The following is a 15,882-nucleotide window of genomic DNA, read 5'->3' on the forward strand; positions in this document are numbered from 1 at the left end:
TTACGGTAGTATCGGTCAACCTTTGGTGCTTCCCTCCGCTCGGGTTCGATGGGCGAGATGTTAGGCCGCGTGCCTGGATTTCGCCAGCCTCCCCTAAAATCACGACTGCCATAGCATTCTCCACACCAACGTCTGCCATGCGGGGGACAAGAAAGGCCGTCTTATTAGTTAGCCTTGGATGATGACGAACCCAATTGAGGATTTCGAGTACTTATAGATCGAGTAGCTACTCTGTCCTAGGGGATAGTCTCATCGTCAAGTCTGTGTCAAGTAGCGGTACTCTTTGGCTGAGTCACTTTACAAAGATTCTGTCAACATGGTTCGCATCAACTCTGCAGCCCTTTTGGGCTCTGCCATTGTCGGTTTGACTAGCGCAGCTGGCGCTGGCACCAAGGCCGAGTATGCGTCCGGCGCCGTTCACCACCGCATCATGGGCATCAAGATGGTGAGGTCTCGCCCACGATACCTGATGATAGTGATTCAGATTTGCTAATACCACAATAGGCTCAATGGGAAGAGGAAGCTGCCGCTGGACTTATGGATAGTGCCAAATACCCCGAGCTCAGCTATACTCCCTGCGTTGACGGCTTTGCTGCCGCAATTCCCGGAGACTTCAACAACACCTTCAGATGCAGAAATGTGAGTTTACCAAACTCCTCTCGAAGGCTCAACTAATACCCTTCAGATCGATCTGTACCACTTCTTGTCTCACGAGCAGCTTGGCAGCTGGGGCGGAAGAGGTTCATCATCCTGGGGTTGGACTTCGGCAGACGGAAGAGAATTCGTCGCCATTGGCCAATACGACGGCACTGCCTTTGCCGAAATCAGCAAGGAGGGCAAGCTGGTATACTTGGGCCGTCTGCCTCAATACGATTCCATTGGATCCAACTGGAGAGAAATCCGAATCGTCGGTGACATCGCCGTCATTGGCTCCGAAGCCATCAAGCACGGCGTCCAGTTCTTCGACATGAAGAAGATCCTCGACCTCGACCCCGCGAACCCAAAGAACTTCACCCAGGCCGAGCTCACCGGCCACTGGGACGAGCTCCCCGTCGGCCGCACCCACAACATCGTCGTCAACCAAGAGCTCAACTACGCTATTGCCTGCGGTTCCGTCGGTGGTAACGCGACGATTCGTGTAAGAGACAACCTCCCCTGCCGCGGCGGGTTGATCTTCCTAGACATCAGCGATCCCACCAACGTCACCAGCCCCGGATGCGCAGCCGGCGACGGCTACGTCCACGACGCCGAGTGCCTCGTCTACCGTGGCCCCGATACCCGCTACTATGGCCGAGATATCTGCTACGGTTACAACGAAGACACTTTGACCATCTACGATGTCACCGACAAGACCGGCAACGTCACCAACATCATCTCCATCAGTGACTACCCCGGCGCTCAGTACGTCCACCAGGGTGTCGTTAACAACGAGACTTGGCAAGAGTACATCTTCCTCGACGACGAGTTCGACGAGCGTGACGCCAAGGTTGGCCCGATGACTCAGGGCCTTCCCACCACTCACATCTTTGACATCCGCGACCTCGAGAAGCCCGTATACACCGGCCACTACGCCGGCAAGACCCGCTCCATCGACCACAACCAGTATATTGTTGGCGGCTACCTCTACCAGTCAAACTACGGCAACGGCCTGAACGTCATCGACGTCAGCAGCGTCACCAAGGACCCCACAGGCGCCAGCATCTGTGAAGCCGGCTTCTTCGATATCTACCCCGAAGACGATGAGGAAGTCGGCGGCGGCAAGGTCCAGTTCGCCGGTTCCTGGTCATCGTACGCCAACTTCAAGTCCGGCTTCATCTTTGTCCACACTATCGAGCGCGGTAGCTTCGTCGTCAAGATGACTTCCAAGGAGTGCCCTAAGGCGCCTGTGTGCAACGCGGATAACTGCCTCCGTGCTCTGCGGGCTTCGTCCATCCCGGATCGCTTGGAGGAGTCTGTCGAGTTCTGCGGCAACTTCACGCAGCGACTGAACACGGACGAGGAGCTGCTACCAGAGTATGCCACCAGTGCTTGTGTCGAGAACAAGGACAAGAGCCCCGTCGGAAGGGTTAGCAGTGCTTGCGCTTGTATTCCCACCCCTGTTGTGCCTGAGCTGCCCAGAACAACGACACGGCCTCCTGTGCCGACGGTGCTGCCTCCTAAAGCTTGAGATAATCTTATTTCAGAAACTGAAAGTGGTATTCAAGGAAAGAGAAAAGGCACACATAAGCGCTAATGGAACTGTAGTCGCTCTGCTTCTGCTCATGCATCAATATTGTGACGGAACCAGACTCTGGAACAATGTTTGATCAAGTTGGGATCTCGCGTAATTGAAGCATTTGGCACTTCCGATGTCTTCGTTCAAAGGATTGACTCATCCTGTTCCTTGCGCATCGTCTTTGCCACTTCCTGATCCTCAGACCATTAATGAATGCGACGCATTCCCTCTGGCCATGGCTCATTGTACTCAGGGCAGATGAGGTCCAACTCAAAGAAGTAGTGCTCCATATCCCGCCTGTGGTATGGGTTTCTAGATTTACGCTCGCCGCTCCCTGTTGACTTGTCCCATATCACGCCGATTTCCTCTGCATCTCGTCTTTCTTCAGCAGTCAAGTCTTCCCCGCCCAGCTTTTCTAACTCATCGGTCATTCGATCGGCCCAGTATGATTTCCAAAACTGAGGGAACAATGGGATATCGTTTGGCCCATTTCCCAGATACTCGCTAGCTTTTTGCGTAAATTCAACGACCAAAAGCTCGTGTAACTTGAGTAAGAAGTCGTGCTCCTCGATGACCTCCAGATCATCCATATCAATCCAAGCCGCACCTTCCTCGACCAGAGAACTTGGATTACAACAGCTATGGGCCATGCCCAGTGCTTCGAATGTCATGAACCTGATTGCCTCTACATAAGTTGAGAGCGTGAACTCCGAGCCGCATGAGCTGTAGTAATCTGCTATTATTTCAGCGTATTGCTCTGGTATTGCGAATTTGGTTGTAATGAAGCCCTTCATCATCCAAGTCAACGGACTGCATCCTTTCGTCGAGCAAGAACAACGACAGCCGTCCGTAAGAATACGGTAAGCCACAGTGGTTTTTAACGTTTCGAAGGCGGCCTGTCCTTGGGCTGTCCCTTGACAGCTTCGTACCCGAGCCCAGGGACTCTTGCCTAATAGGTAAAAGACGTAGTGCGCAGCGAACAGTCTATTGTCGGCGGTCTTGTTCGTAGGGCCTGCGGGGGATCGCAAGAATATATCTCCTCCGTGGTCCTGAAGCCAACAAACAATCTCCGGGCTAAGGAAACTTCGGAGCCCGAATGGATTTGAGTCGCGAAGCTGGAGAAATATTGATGGGCTGGGCCTGAATCCGTGACGATAGAACAACTGGGCCAGATGAACGGACCTAGTTTGCTGGAATATCCAGTTTGATAAAGAGTCTACGGTCCCGCCAGCCTCATCGTAGATTTGCAGCTGTCTTTGGAAATGTAAGATGCTTCTTTGCGTGTCACTTGTTGTGCTGTTGTTGCCGACTTCTTGCTTTGTGGACAAACTTTTGTTTGTCGGAAGGTGTCCTGGTCTCAGCAGACTTCGGGTTTTTCTCATGTGAAAGACATAGTGACGCCGAGCGAGCTCCGATGAATTCTCAAGGATTTGACCCAGACCTGGCGGATAGTTTTCCCATCCTTGTACAGCAAGCGTCCGAATGAGATTGAAACTGGCGTCTAGGAGATATTTTACGCATAGGTAGCAAGAACACTCTCTGCACCTTACATATTCTGTGCCATTGACGCAATACAGTGAGCTAAGCACCATGGCTGTTTCAAGTGCATTAGTACCTGTGCTGTCTCGCTGGTTCAGGGTGATCAGATCCGCAGCTTTTACGAGCCTTTTGAGAATTTCAGGCTTCGCTGCTGCGAGATGAAGTGGGCCTCGCCCGTATAAATCAAGTTCAGCTATGGAATCAGGAAACCGTCTCAAGATACGATCTACTTCATCTGAATCATTGTTGACAATCGCCATGCTCAAAGGGCCGCATTCAAAAGCTGGTTCTCATTTAGTCAGGTGAATGTAGTAAGCTTTTGAGAATTGCCGCACCTGTCGCAACCTCAGGGAGCTTGCCAAAAGACATGAGGCTACGATGTACCGCAATCGCGAAGTGCGTGAATTTACAGATCTTTGACGTCCGTTCCGACATGGCCGGCTGGTTTTCAAAGTTAGCCCGTGATAGGGCCAGAACGGCGTCCTCGGCCCACTCATCAGTTTGACACGTCAAGTTATGTAACGGCGAGAATCCTGCAGCAGATTAGCAATTTGGCCATCCTGTTTACGTGATCAAGTAAGGAAGCTTGCCCTCAATATCGTATGAAAAGGCTGGAACACCATACGAGAGCAGAATCGGGACGATTTCAGCAGCCGCTTTCATCTCGCTAAGTCTTTCGTGATATAAGACGGATAGGTCTCTGACCTGTCAGATGACCGTTTAGTCACAAGCTGTAAGTTCTGGGTAAAAAGATCTCACTAAAATAGCAGCATGGTGCATCAAGGTCCTGTTTGTGTCGTCCACAATAGTCGGGTAGGTTCGTCTTTCTTCGAGAAGTTTTGCCAGTTTTCTCAAGTAAGCGGTAAACAAGCGCTCCCTACTCCGCTTATTCCGTCCAAGATAGCTTCTTCTCATCAAGTTGATTAAGCGGAAAGCGGGATCCGAGTTGACGTCCGCAGTCGGATAGTAGGTAAACCTGGGACTGATGCTGCAGCCCCCAGCTCCAGATGTCAAAGCAAACGAAATTTCGATGACTGATTTCAGAAGGCGAGAAACGCCAGTGTATTTCAAGGTTGCCTTGATTCGTTGCTTCTTTGGCATTTTTGAGAGTGGGCAGCTCGACCAGTGGCCTTGGGATTCCCACTCGCCGGACAGGTACGTGTAGCCTCGCTGCATCTGCATCTGCATGAATGATCTTGCAGGACGTGGGCAGATGCACACTTTGCCAACTTCCAACCTGGTCTCTGAGTCCCTTGATGGATCTGATGAAGTTGTTTTCCGTTGGTTTTTTGGTCGCTGTGGAGCAATGTCTTTGTTGCAACGCTTCCCCGACAATTTCATGTCATCGCACAAACTCTTGAGAGCTGCTGGCTTGGAGGCCGCTTTGAGAGCTAATGCCCGTAGAGAACCGTTCTCTTCTCCCAGAAGCTGTACTTTGTGATCGATTGTCTTAAGGTGCTGTACAATTGAGGCATGCGAATGCTGAAGATCATATCTGAGACGCTGGCTGCTCTCGCGAGCCTCAATTTCGATAGCTCCGGAATGAGCCACGATGAATTGTCTTGTCTGGTCCGCAATGCTTTGTAGACCTGACAATTTGTCATTGATGTCGCCCACAGGCGTACCAAGTGCTGCTACTTCTGACCGGATTAAGAGCATTTCAGAAGCTTGGTCGCGAGAACTCGACTCGATAGCCGCCAGCAAGACTGCGTTCCTGTTCGAGGTTTCCCTACTGCCGTGTCAGAAATCGTGGGAAGCGAGAGGAATTCTATATTAACCTACAGTCCCAAGCTGCCCTGTACCAGTTGCAGAGCACCATAGGCCTTTTGCAACTGCAGCTCAAGGTCTCGAAGTTTGGGTCGATGGAACGCAAAAGTCACCTTCTTTTTTTTGTTCTCCAGCCGTTTCGTCCACGTACTGCCATCGCGATCAGAAAGGTCAATGCATAAAGCCTCGACGGCGCGAAGGTCCTCCTCGCAGCTTCGAATGTTCTGATCTACTGCATCAACGACTGCAGGACTTTGGCCCTGCAGACCAGCTAACACCGTTTTCATCGCAAGGAGTGTGACCCCCAGGTTGTCATTATTTTTCTTGACGTTTCGTAGTTCCTCGTCACGGCCCTCAAAGGCGTCCATGTACTTGACGATGCCGCCGGTGATCTGCAAGCCCAAAGATAGCAGGCCGGCAACCGAGGCTGCCAGGCCCACGCTCTCGGCCGCCATGGTTTATCAGAGTTGCGAGCGATGGTGGAAGATGTTCTCGGTAGCTCTCGGGGAGATCGGTGAGATGTCGACGAAAAGCCTTGATCAACAGTGCTGGTTCTTTGCAAAGAAAACTGCGGTGAAGAGATCAGGCTACCTGCTGACGCTGGCGGGTGTTTTGTGGAGGTATCAAGATCAGGCTGGCATGCGCTTTCCTCAGGAGGGTTTGGGATGATTAGGCTCGCCTTTGGAGCGAAAAACGATCTCATTCGCTGTATCAGAGGCTTCTTGATTGGACGCCGTACACGTGCAGTTCGGCATCTTCTGGAAGTAATGTGCGTTGGATCATCCTCGGCTTCTTTGCGAACTATTGGACATGTCTTTTAGTGGTTTCAAGCCGCCGTGCGACGGGCAATTCAGACATGAGAATGACACGGCTTGCATCACGAGGGTCACTAGGTAATCCTGAACGTCAGTTCTGAATAATATTATTGGAAAACGTAGAAGACGTACCTGAAATGGTTCAGGAGAACCACACGGATATGCACTAATACCACCATCTACTTTTGCTGTGCCAAGCGAGTCCAATGAGACGATTGCCATACACGAAAAACACGAAATTACTCATCCTACTGAATAAAACCAGGCTATGATTAGAGGAGGATTTCGAGTGGTTCATAAAGTGTATCATAGAAGGATGATGGCCTGGATTGATCATTTCGGTCTACGCTCTCCGTGCAATTCGAGTCCACGAGGCCTCAACTCTCGCGCTACATGTAGCGAGCGGCTTTTGAGCTTCATAATCCCAGTAGATGACTCAGCTTCTCTCCCATGTCGCCAAGGCTCTGGCATTGAGTAACATGAAAGGACAGATTCGAGACTTGAGATCAAAGGAGGAGCCACGAGGTCGGATGAAGGGAGTAATGAGGCTCCTCAGGTTCGTGGCGATCTTGAATGATCTTGGTTGCAAGCGAAGTAGAAAGCCAATTTGAACAACAGCATGCAAGCACGGACCTTTATGCAGCTACGAACCATCATCCCAGGGGCCGTTCGTCCGCAGCAGAGGTGCATTGGACAGTTCCTTTAGTCCGGGGAAAAGACGGAAAGTCATAGGTAACATCCCTTGCAGAGGTCAATGGAAGAGTGCTTTGACAGCTCTAGCAGTTGATGGCGATGCTTGCTTCTTCACAATTTTAGGAAGTGCTACCATTAATACGATGTCGCCTAGAGTGACAGAGTGATGAGAGGAGGCCGAAAAGGGGAATTCTAACCGCCCAAGCCTGACGAACACTGCATCAGACACGTGCCAGGCAGGATCGTTTCCAGCAGTGTCAAAGGCTCAAAAGAGGCAGAAAGAATGGAAGTGTGAACGAAAAGAAACAACAGGCCCCAAGACAGGAGAAACTCCTTTGAAGCGAGCGAATAGAAGTAACTAGCGCGCGTCAGCCAGCAAAAGGGGAAGACCAAAGGTTAAAGAGAGACACACCGCCCGAGACAGCTGACCCTGGAATGACGAAGCAGGAGCTTAAGTCGAGCGGAAGAAGAAGTGAGCTGAGAACGGTCAACCGCGGCGACATCCGAAGCCGGAAGGACCAGGGACGGGTTCATTCGTTGCGTAAGTTGCGCGCATGCGCTCCAGTCAAAAAACAGCGGGCCGAGGAAGGGGCATCGACGCATCGTGGGCGTCAAGGGCGTGGAAGGCGCGTCGGGATTCCTCCCCCGTGGCGGGTAGCGGCAATACAGTAAATCCGCTCCCCCGCGATTGCACGATGCAGGTGGGTCCTCTCATGACTCGGTCCACTTACGATGCTCCTCTTCTCCTTCTCCAGGTCCGGAGTCGCACCGCACCGGGGGGCCACACCCCCCTCTCTGCTCAGTGCAGTTGCTGGGGCTGGGTCAGTATGAGAACAGTTCTGGGATTTGACTGGATTGAATTCAGGGCTGGTCGCCAAGCACCCCAGCACATGAATGCCCCCAGATGGCAGAAACGGCGGGCAAGGCGCACCTGGTACAGTCACAAGTCAGCCCATTCCTTGGTTGGACCACCCCGTCTGCAGCAGCCAACAGCCAGCAGCAGCAGCTCTTTCGGCACTTCGCTGTCTCGGAATCTTTGGGCACCTTAAGTTATTACGGATTGTTCTTACCTCACTGGGATCCTTTTTTTTTCTGCCGGCCAACAGCGAAAGCTACGTCTTTTCTCCTTCTCTTCCTTCCCCTCTCAACCTCATCTCTCTCTTCTTCCCTTTCTTCCTCCATTCACATCTTTTTTCTCCCATCCCCGAAAGAGAAAGACAATCAAGATGCTGTCCTCCACCAGAATCGCAACCCGGCAAGCTGCCGCCCGCCGCATGGGCGCTCTGCCCGTCACGGCCGCGAGAGCCGGCTCTACCTGGGCCAACGTCCCTCAAGGTCCTCCTGTATGTCTCAAACACTCCAGATGCCAATTGAATGCGCCACGAATGCTAACGAAGACTGCAGGATGTAAGTGCTTGATGCGCCGATTGGCAGAATCCCGACAATCACCGCAACGAACTGTTTTGCTAACTGGCCACTTTTTCGCAATGGACAGGCCATTCTCGGTATGACGCACCTGCTCGGGTGGAGCTCCCTCGAGCTTCGCCGGTTGACTCAACTCCATGACTGACAATAGACGAACAGGCATCACGGAAGCCTTCAAGGCCGATAAGTTTGAGCAGAAGATCAACCTCGGTACGCAAAGCCCCCCGCCAAGCCACTTTGACAACCACAACCACCACCCTAGCTAGAGAGCTGTCACAAGCTTGCTAGCTACAACGCTAGCCGGCCGTCAGCTGTCAACTACAAGCACACAACGTTTATCATCACCGCAATGAACATGCCCATTGACGCAGACAAACAACAGGTGTCGGTGCCTACCGCGACGACCAGGGCAAGCCCTACGTCCTCCCCTCCGTCCGCGCCGCCGAGGAGAAGGTCATCGCCGCCAAGCTGAACAAGGAGTACGCCGGCATCACCGGTGTCCCCGAGTTCACCAAGTCCGCCGCCGTCCTCGCCTACGGCGCCGACTCCTCGGCCCTCGACCGCCTCGCCATCACCCAGTCCATCTCCGGCACCGGTGCCCTGCGCATCGGAGGCGCCTTCCTCGCCCGCTTCTTCCCCGGCGCTAAGAACATCTACATCCCCACTCCCTCATGGGCCAACCACGGCGCCGTCTTCAACGACTCTGGCCTCACCGTCAACAAGTACCGCTACTACGACCCCAAGACCATCGGCCTCGACTTTGAGGGCATGGTCGCCGACATCAAGGCCGCCCCCAAGGGCTCCATCTTCCTCTTCCACGCCTGCGCCCACAACCCCACCGGTGTCGACCCTACCCCCGAGCAGTGGCGCGAGATCTCCGACGTCGTCAAGGCCCAGGGCCACTACTCCTTCTTTGACATGGCCTACCAGGGCTTCGCCTCGGGTAACACCGACACCGACGCCTTCGCCGTCCGCCACTTCGTCAAGGAGGGCCACAACATCTGCCTCGCCCAGTCCTTCGCCAAGAACATGGGTCTCTACGGCGAGCGTGTCGGTGCCTTCTCCATCGTCGCAAAGGACGCCGAGGAGCGCAAGCGCATCGACTCCCAGGTCAAGATTCTTGTCCGCCCTCTGTACTCCAACCCTCCCGTCCACGGCGCCCGCATCGCCTCCACCATCCTCAACGACGCCGCCCTGAACCAGCAGTGGCTCGGTGAGGTCAAGGGCATGGCTGACCGCATCATCACCATGCGCGCTCTCCTCAAGGAGAACCTCGAGAAGCTTGGCTCCGCCCACGACTGGTCCCACATCACCAGCCAGATCGGCATGTTCGCCTACACTGGCCTGACCAAGGACCAGATGGACGCCCTCGCCAACGACCACTCCGTCTACGCCACCAAGGACGGCCGTATCTCCGTCGCTGGTATCACCAGTGGCAACGTCGGCCGCCTCGCCGAGTCCATCTACAAGGTCAAGGGTTAAATCTTGCCATTGTGAATATTTTTGCGATTTGTCCCAACGCGAGTCTCAGTCTAGAGGTGCTCTGAGCCAGCTTGCATTTCTCCAAGAGATATCACGAGGTTCTGTTGAAAGGGTAGTTGGTTTTCTAAAAAGGGGGGTTTTGTACAACCAAAGAGGGAGAGGTCTTCTCTTTTGCGCAGCCAAGGTTAGAATGGCCGGTGGACATAGAACGTTTGGCACCCCTTGGTAGACCACACATGCATTCCAGCTGTGTACAATATAGCGACACGTCTTTCAATGTAAACAAGTCCAATCGCTTGCTTGCTTGCCATGAATTCAAACTTGGCACCCATCGGCACATGATACTTAATCACGCCCTATCCAACCTGGCCAAATCCCGACTCGCATCCTCCAACTCCCTCTCCATCTGCCTCTTCTTCCTCGCCATCTCCTTCATCGTCCTCGCCTTCCCCTCCTCCCCCTCAACCCCGACCCCGTACCCCTCCAACTCGGCCCGGAGCGTCATCAAAGTCCCCTCAAGCCTCATCCTCGCATCCCGCAAATGCGCAGAATAATTCGTCAGCGCAGCCACCATCTCGGGCGAATACACCTCCCTCCTAACCCCCTCCCTCGCAGCCACGGCATCCGCCTCGGCCCTCTGCGCCTCCAGCCCCGTCTCGGCGGCGCGAAACTCGAGACTACGCGCCACGACGCCGTGTTTGGCCTCGAGGCTTCTAACCAGGAGCGTCAGCGCCGCGGCGTGCTCGTCTAGGCATTGTGTCAGGGTATCTGCCGCGCGGAGGCGTTCTCGGGCGAGTGCGAGTTTCGATTGGGACACGTCGGAGGCGAGTTTGTGGTAGGTTGTTTGCAGGCCTGGGACGGCGCGGTGGAGGAAGGAGGGGTTTGTTGTCGGGTTGGCGATGCGGGCTAGGGAGACGGCCGAGGTGTGGAGGGTTGAGGAGATGAGGTCGCCGAGTTGGGGGAGGAGGGATTGGAAGTCTGTGAAGGGCGGGTTGGAGAGGAGGATTGTGGCGGATTCGGGGGATAGGGGCTCGGGGGAGGTTAGGAGGGGTGGGAGAAGGAGGAGGAGGTCGAGGAGGGGTTCGGGGAGGGGTTGTTGTTGTGTTGTGCCGTTGCCGCTGGAGGATGGTTGTGGTTGTGAGGACGTGTTCGTGCGGGAGAATGTTCGAGGTGGTGCGGGTTTTGGTTCGGGCGGTGCGGTGTTTGAGATTGCGCTTATGAGAAGGTGTTCTTTTGCGGCTGTGAATCTGTGGTCTGCGAGCTCCTGGAGGTTTGAGGGTTAGCTCAGGGCCAAGTTCAGTTCTGGTACAGGGCCGGGAGTCTGGGCATCATAGCCGAGAGAAGACAAACATTTTGTATCGCATCGTGCTCCTTGGTCGCCGGCTTTCTTGTGGAACCATCTGGGTTGAGGATTGCCGTTGTGAGGGTATGATGCAGCGCCGCGAATTCAGGGTTGTTTTGCAGGACCGAGGCCTCGACTGGCGGTAACATCGTGGGCGTTGCCTTTTGCGTCGTCAGCAGGCTTGACGCTTTTGACAGGGCTCCTTGGGAGCTTTAAGTCAGTAGCTGTGGCTGAGTAGAATAGGCGGTCTGTATAGAGTCTGTCTGCTCGGGGGCATGTCACGGCGCAAGTTGATCGTCGAGCTACCTAACTTTCCCTCTTGCCTCGGTGAGTCGGTGTGGAGGGGTCAACCGAAAGGCACTCGGGATCAGACCACGGACCCCTGTCACGAAAGCAGCGCGCAGTCACCTGACGCAGCTCAATTGACTTCACCAGCAAAGCCCCCACTCTTTAACGAATCCCCCAATCAAACCTATCAATTCCCGGAGAGCGGAACATCCACCGCCCGATATCGAAGCTCCGATCTCTGACCATTGGCCCAAAAAATCATCCCCAAGCTCTCACGACAATCGACCTCAACGGTGCGCCGACGACCAACGACGAACGAACGCCGCGGCGCGCATCTACCCGTTCGCATCCCTCCGATCGCCTCTACATACTCCCGAAGCCACGAACCTCGCACATAATCGGACACGGATCGAAGCCCAAGATGAGCCTTACAACCCTTCGGCCTCGGCCCTCCCTCCTCACCTCCCTCCAAAACCTGGCCGTCACGCCCACCACCGCCGCAACCCGCGCCTTCTCAACCTCCACCCCCCTCGCCACAAAAACAATCTCCCTCCAAAAGATCCCGACCTCCGCCGTGCCCCCCTACCCCCACGGCCCCCGCCTCCTCTACAAACAATCAAACCACGGCCTCTACGGCACCTCCCGCATCCGCCACGGCCACAACGTCTCCCCGAAACACCACCAAGTCACCCCGCGCACCTGGCGCCCCAACGTCCACCGCAAGCGCCTCTGGTCCGAGTCCCTGGGCGCCTGGGTCCGCACCCGCCTCACCACCCGCGTCCTGCGCACGATCCGCAAGGAGGGCGGCATCGACGCCTACGTGACAAAGACAAAGGCCGCGCGCGTCAAGGAGCTGGGACCGGGGGGATGGAAGCTGAGGTGGCTTGTTATGCAGACGGCTACCTTCCGGGAGAGGTACGTCGCTGAGAGGGAGAAGCTCGGCGTCGAGGGGGAGATGAGGGAGGATCAGACGGATTTGGTCACCGTCATGGTCGATGCTGCTACGCCGGGGCCCCTGAGCGCTGTCAGCAGGGGGATTCTCGAGAAGAGAGCTGCGCAGATGATTTTGGAGGAGTTTACGCTGGGCGAGGAGGCCGAGTTTGGGGCTGAGGATGGCGAGGGGTACGAGGACGTTCATGTGCCTGGTATCGGAGAGCCTGTCACTGAGCAGAGGATATGATTTTTGGGTTGGGTGATGGTCACTTGTTAAAGAAAGAGAGAGTGTATGCTTCCGGAGAGAAAAAAAAGTCATTGTATCATATGTACAAAAATTCTCATGTCATCAAACTACTTTTTAAGAGGATCTCAAGTCTAGAAGATGAAGCCCCTTTTTCTTGTTTGTGTCTACAAAAACCGCTTTCCATATTTTGAAACCACAAGCCGTGAAAAGTGCAAGTTTCGCCTCATACGCCCTGCAATGTGTGATATGCCATTCGTAAATCCCGTTCCGCCCCTTAATCATTGCTCCCCGTGTTTAGAAGCGCAGGTCCCAGCCAATCTTGGGGCCCAACTTGGGCAGCTCGTCGGCGACGCTCTGCACGTCCTTGTCACCACGGCCACTCAAGCAGATGACGATATCCTCGCCCTTCTTCATCGTCTTGGCGAGCTCAATGGCACCGTAGATGCCGTGCGCTGACTCCAGCGCGGGGATGATACCCTCCAGCTGACTCATGAGACGGAAACCAATGAAGGCCTCGGCGTCGGTGGCGGCGACGTACTTGGCGCGCTCGCTGTCCTTCCAGGAGCTGAGCTCGGGGCCGACACCGGGGTAATCCAGACCGGCGGAGATGGAGTGCGTCTCGGCGACCTGGCCGTGCTTGTCCTGGAGAATGTAGGTCTTGACACCGTGCAGGACACCCTTGCTGCCGCCGGAAAGGGTGGCACTGTGACGGGCAGTGTCGATACCGTCACCACCGGCCTCAACACCGAGGAGTTTGACGCTGGGGTCGTTGGCAAAGGGGTAGAACATGCCGACAGCGTTGCTGCCACCGCCAACGCAGGCGACGACGGCATCGGGCAGCTTGCCTCTCTTCTCGAGCATCTGCGCCTTGGTCTCGTTACCAATGACAGACTGGAAGGTACGGACGATGGTGGGGAAGGGATGCGGGCCAATGGCGGAACCGATGATGTAGTGAGTGGTGTCGAGCTCGACAACCCAGGCGCGCATGGCCTCGTTGACGGCGTCACGGAGGGTCTTGCTTCCAGCCTCGACAGCGACAACCTTGGCGCCGAGGAGCTTCATGCGGAAGACGTTGAGGGCCTGGCGGCGGACGTCTTCGGCACCCATGTAGACTGTGCATTCCATGCCGAACTTGGCGCAGACGGTGGCCGTAGCAACACCGTGCTGGCCGGCACCGGTCTCGGCGATGATCTTGGTCTTGCCGAGGCGCTTGGCGAGGAGCAGCTGGCCAAGGGCGTTGTTGATCTTGTGAGAACCGGTGTGGTTAAGATCCTCACGCTTCAGCCAGATGTTGGCACCGCCGGCGTGCTCGGTAAGGCGCTCGGCAAGGTGGAGGTGGCCGGGGCGGCCCATGTACTCATAGTAGGAGCGGTACTCCTCCCAGAAGGAAGGGTCGTCCTTGATCTTGTTGAAGCCCTCCTCGAGCTCAGACAGGCAGTCCATGAGAGACTCGGGGACGTACTGGCCGCCGAAATCGCCGAAGCGGTCAGGGATCTTGCCGTGCATGGCAGCGAGCTCGGCAACAAGCTCACTATCCTGGTCGGCGGTGATGCGGTCGTCGACGGTAGGCTCTTCGGTGGGCTGCTTGGCGGCGGCCATGGCCTCAACCATGCCAACCTCGCGGGTAGTCTCATCAGAGTCGCGGCCGCAGAGGTAAGAGCAATACTTTGCAACATCGTTGTAGAGCTCGCCGGGGGCAGCCTTTTGGAGGGTGGTGATGATCTGGGAGCCGACGACAACACCGTCGGCAAGCTGGGCGACACTGAGGAAGTGGTCGCGGGTGCTGACACCGAAACCGACGGCAGCAGGCTTGTTGCCGCTGTACTTCTTGACGCGGGCAACAAGGTCGGGGAGGTTGGCGTTCATGGAGCCAAGGGCACCGGTGACACCCTGGCGGGAGACGACGTAGATAAAGGAGTCGGCCAGCTTGCAAAGGATCTTCATGCGGGCATCTGAGGTTGCGGGAGCAATCAGGGGAACGTATGAAAGTCTGTTTGTTTTCAGTTCGTCAGTACGGGATGACCGAGGTGGTTAGAGGCGGTGTGTGAACGTACCCTCCCTTGGTGCAAAGCTTGCGGAAAGAGATGGCCTCCTCAGGAGGCAAATCGACAACAATGAAGCCGTTGACGCCCGATGTCTTGCAGTCGTTCAGGAGTCTCTCTTCGCCATAGCTGAGAAGGGGGTTGTAGTATCCCATCAACATCACAGGCGCCTTCAGGCCCTGGTCGCGAGCGTCCTTGACCATCTTGAGTGTTGACTCGATCGTGACGCCATGTTGGAGAGCCACCTGTTTTCCCTCGTCAGTATTCACCATACACCCAATTGGTTCCCATTCTGGCCACTACTCACAGTGTTTGATGTCTGGATAGTCGGGCCGTCGGCAATTGGGTCGGTGAAGGGGGCACCGAGTTCGATCACATCTGTTGAGAGTGTCAGTGAGGTGTTCCTTTACCAGTGCACAAAGTTCTTGGAGGGACTTACCAGCGCCACCCTTCTCCATAGCAAGCAGAACATTAGGAGTGTCCTCAGGCGTGGGGTAACCAGCAGTGACGTAGGTAACGAGCGCAGACTATTTCATAACAATGTCAGACCAGTCCAATTGATCATCTATCCCGTCGTTGCTGCGAGATCTTGGCGGTGCCGGAAAACCATCGTCGTTGGGAGCGGTCGGCGGCGCGGCGGGGTGAAGAGCCCCGCGATCGCAACAGGGGCAGCACAGCAACATGGGAGGGGCAAAAGACTCACCCTTCCTTGGGCCTTGCAGCGCGCAAACGTTTGGCGAATGCCTTCCATATTGTGCAGTGGTATAGAGAGTAGAAGGAAACAACAAAGTCAATTGGTAGGGGGTATATGGGTAAAAGAACAACTTTTGACTCGCTGGGGTTTTTTGGTATCACAAGAAAAAACTTGAGATGTGAGAAAGGTTGAAGGTGGTAGTAAGTTTTAAGTAGGGGCGAAGGGCAAGAAATTCAACTGGGAAAAAAGGTACTTAATGATCTCAGACGTGGGGGAGGAGCAATGGAATGACTCTTGGGGCGGGCGCCGGTTTCCCTTGGACAACTTGCGGTCGGAGCAGCAGCGGCCACTGCCAAAGGGGCGGGACGGTGTGAAAAAGGAACCTCCCAACGGGACGGGA

The 15,882-nt window shown here is 55.2% G+C and overlaps 6 protein-coding genes across 6 annotated transcripts; 3 read left to right on the plus strand and 3 right to left on the minus strand.

Moving 5' to 3' along the window:
* Positions 1–316: 316 nt before the first annotated feature.
* Positions 317–2,167, plus strand: CCOS01_10916 (uncharacterized protein; the record flags this gene model as incomplete). The annotated part of the gene is made up of 3 exons (XM_060459069.1): positions 317–445; positions 505–639; positions 686–2,167. The coding sequence occupies 3 exons, from the start codon at positions 317–319 to the stop codon at positions 2,165–2,167; spliced, it is 1,746 nt and encodes a 581-aa protein (XP_060310871.1).
* Positions 2,168–2,421: 254 nt separating this feature from the next.
* CCOS01_10917 (uncharacterized protein) lies at positions 2,422–5,976 on the minus strand (the record flags this gene model as incomplete). The annotated part of the gene is made up of 6 exons (XM_060459070.1): positions 2,422–2,938; positions 3,398–3,465; positions 3,766–3,902; positions 4,090–4,287; positions 5,110–5,468; positions 5,537–5,976. The coding sequence occupies 6 exons, from the start codon at positions 5,974–5,976 to the stop codon at positions 2,422–2,424; spliced, it is 1,719 nt and encodes a 572-aa protein (XP_060310872.1).
* A 2,279-nt stretch (positions 5,977–8,255) lies between these two features.
* On the plus strand, positions 8,256–9,936 carry CCOS01_10918 (aminotransferase class I and II; the record flags this gene model as incomplete). The annotated part of the gene is made up of 4 exons (XM_060459071.1): positions 8,256–8,372; positions 8,525–8,534; positions 8,614–8,664; positions 8,837–9,936. The coding sequence occupies 4 exons, from the start codon at positions 8,256–8,258 to the stop codon at positions 9,934–9,936; spliced, it is 1,278 nt and encodes a 425-aa protein (XP_060310873.1).
* Positions 9,937–10,285: 349 nt separating this feature from the next.
* Positions 10,286–11,427, minus strand: CCOS01_10919 (uncharacterized protein; the record flags this gene model as incomplete). The annotated part of the gene is made up of 2 exons (XM_060459072.1): positions 10,286–11,200; positions 11,287–11,427. The coding sequence occupies 2 exons, from the start codon at positions 11,425–11,427 to the stop codon at positions 10,286–10,288; spliced, it is 1,056 nt and encodes a 351-aa protein (XP_060310874.1).
* A 560-nt stretch (positions 11,428–11,987) lies between these two features.
* On the plus strand, positions 11,988–12,746 carry CCOS01_10920 (ribosomal L28 family protein; the record flags this gene model as incomplete). Its single annotated transcript, XM_060459073.1, has 1 exon — positions 11,988–12,746. One exon carries the CDS (start codon positions 11,988–11,990, stop codon positions 12,744–12,746), a length of 759 nt encoding a protein of 252 aa, XP_060310875.1.
* A 294-nt stretch (positions 12,747–13,040) lies between these two features.
* On the minus strand, positions 13,041–15,539 carry CCOS01_10921 (tryptophan synthase; the record flags this gene model as incomplete). Its single annotated transcript, XM_060459074.1, has 5 exons — positions 13,041–14,736; positions 14,801–15,033; positions 15,096–15,166; positions 15,228–15,315; positions 15,492–15,539. The coding sequence occupies 5 exons, from the start codon at positions 15,537–15,539 to the stop codon at positions 13,041–13,043; spliced, it is 2,136 nt and encodes a 711-aa protein (XP_060310876.1).
* Positions 15,540–15,882: the final 343 nt, after the last annotated feature.

This window comes from Colletotrichum costaricense, assembly GCF_030867565.1.
Source record: "Colletotrichum costaricense strain IMI 309622 chromosome Unknown Scaffold_11.1, whole genome shotgun sequence".
Classification (NCBI taxonomy): Eukaryota; Fungi; Ascomycota; class Sordariomycetes; order Glomerellales; family Glomerellaceae; genus Colletotrichum; species Colletotrichum costaricense.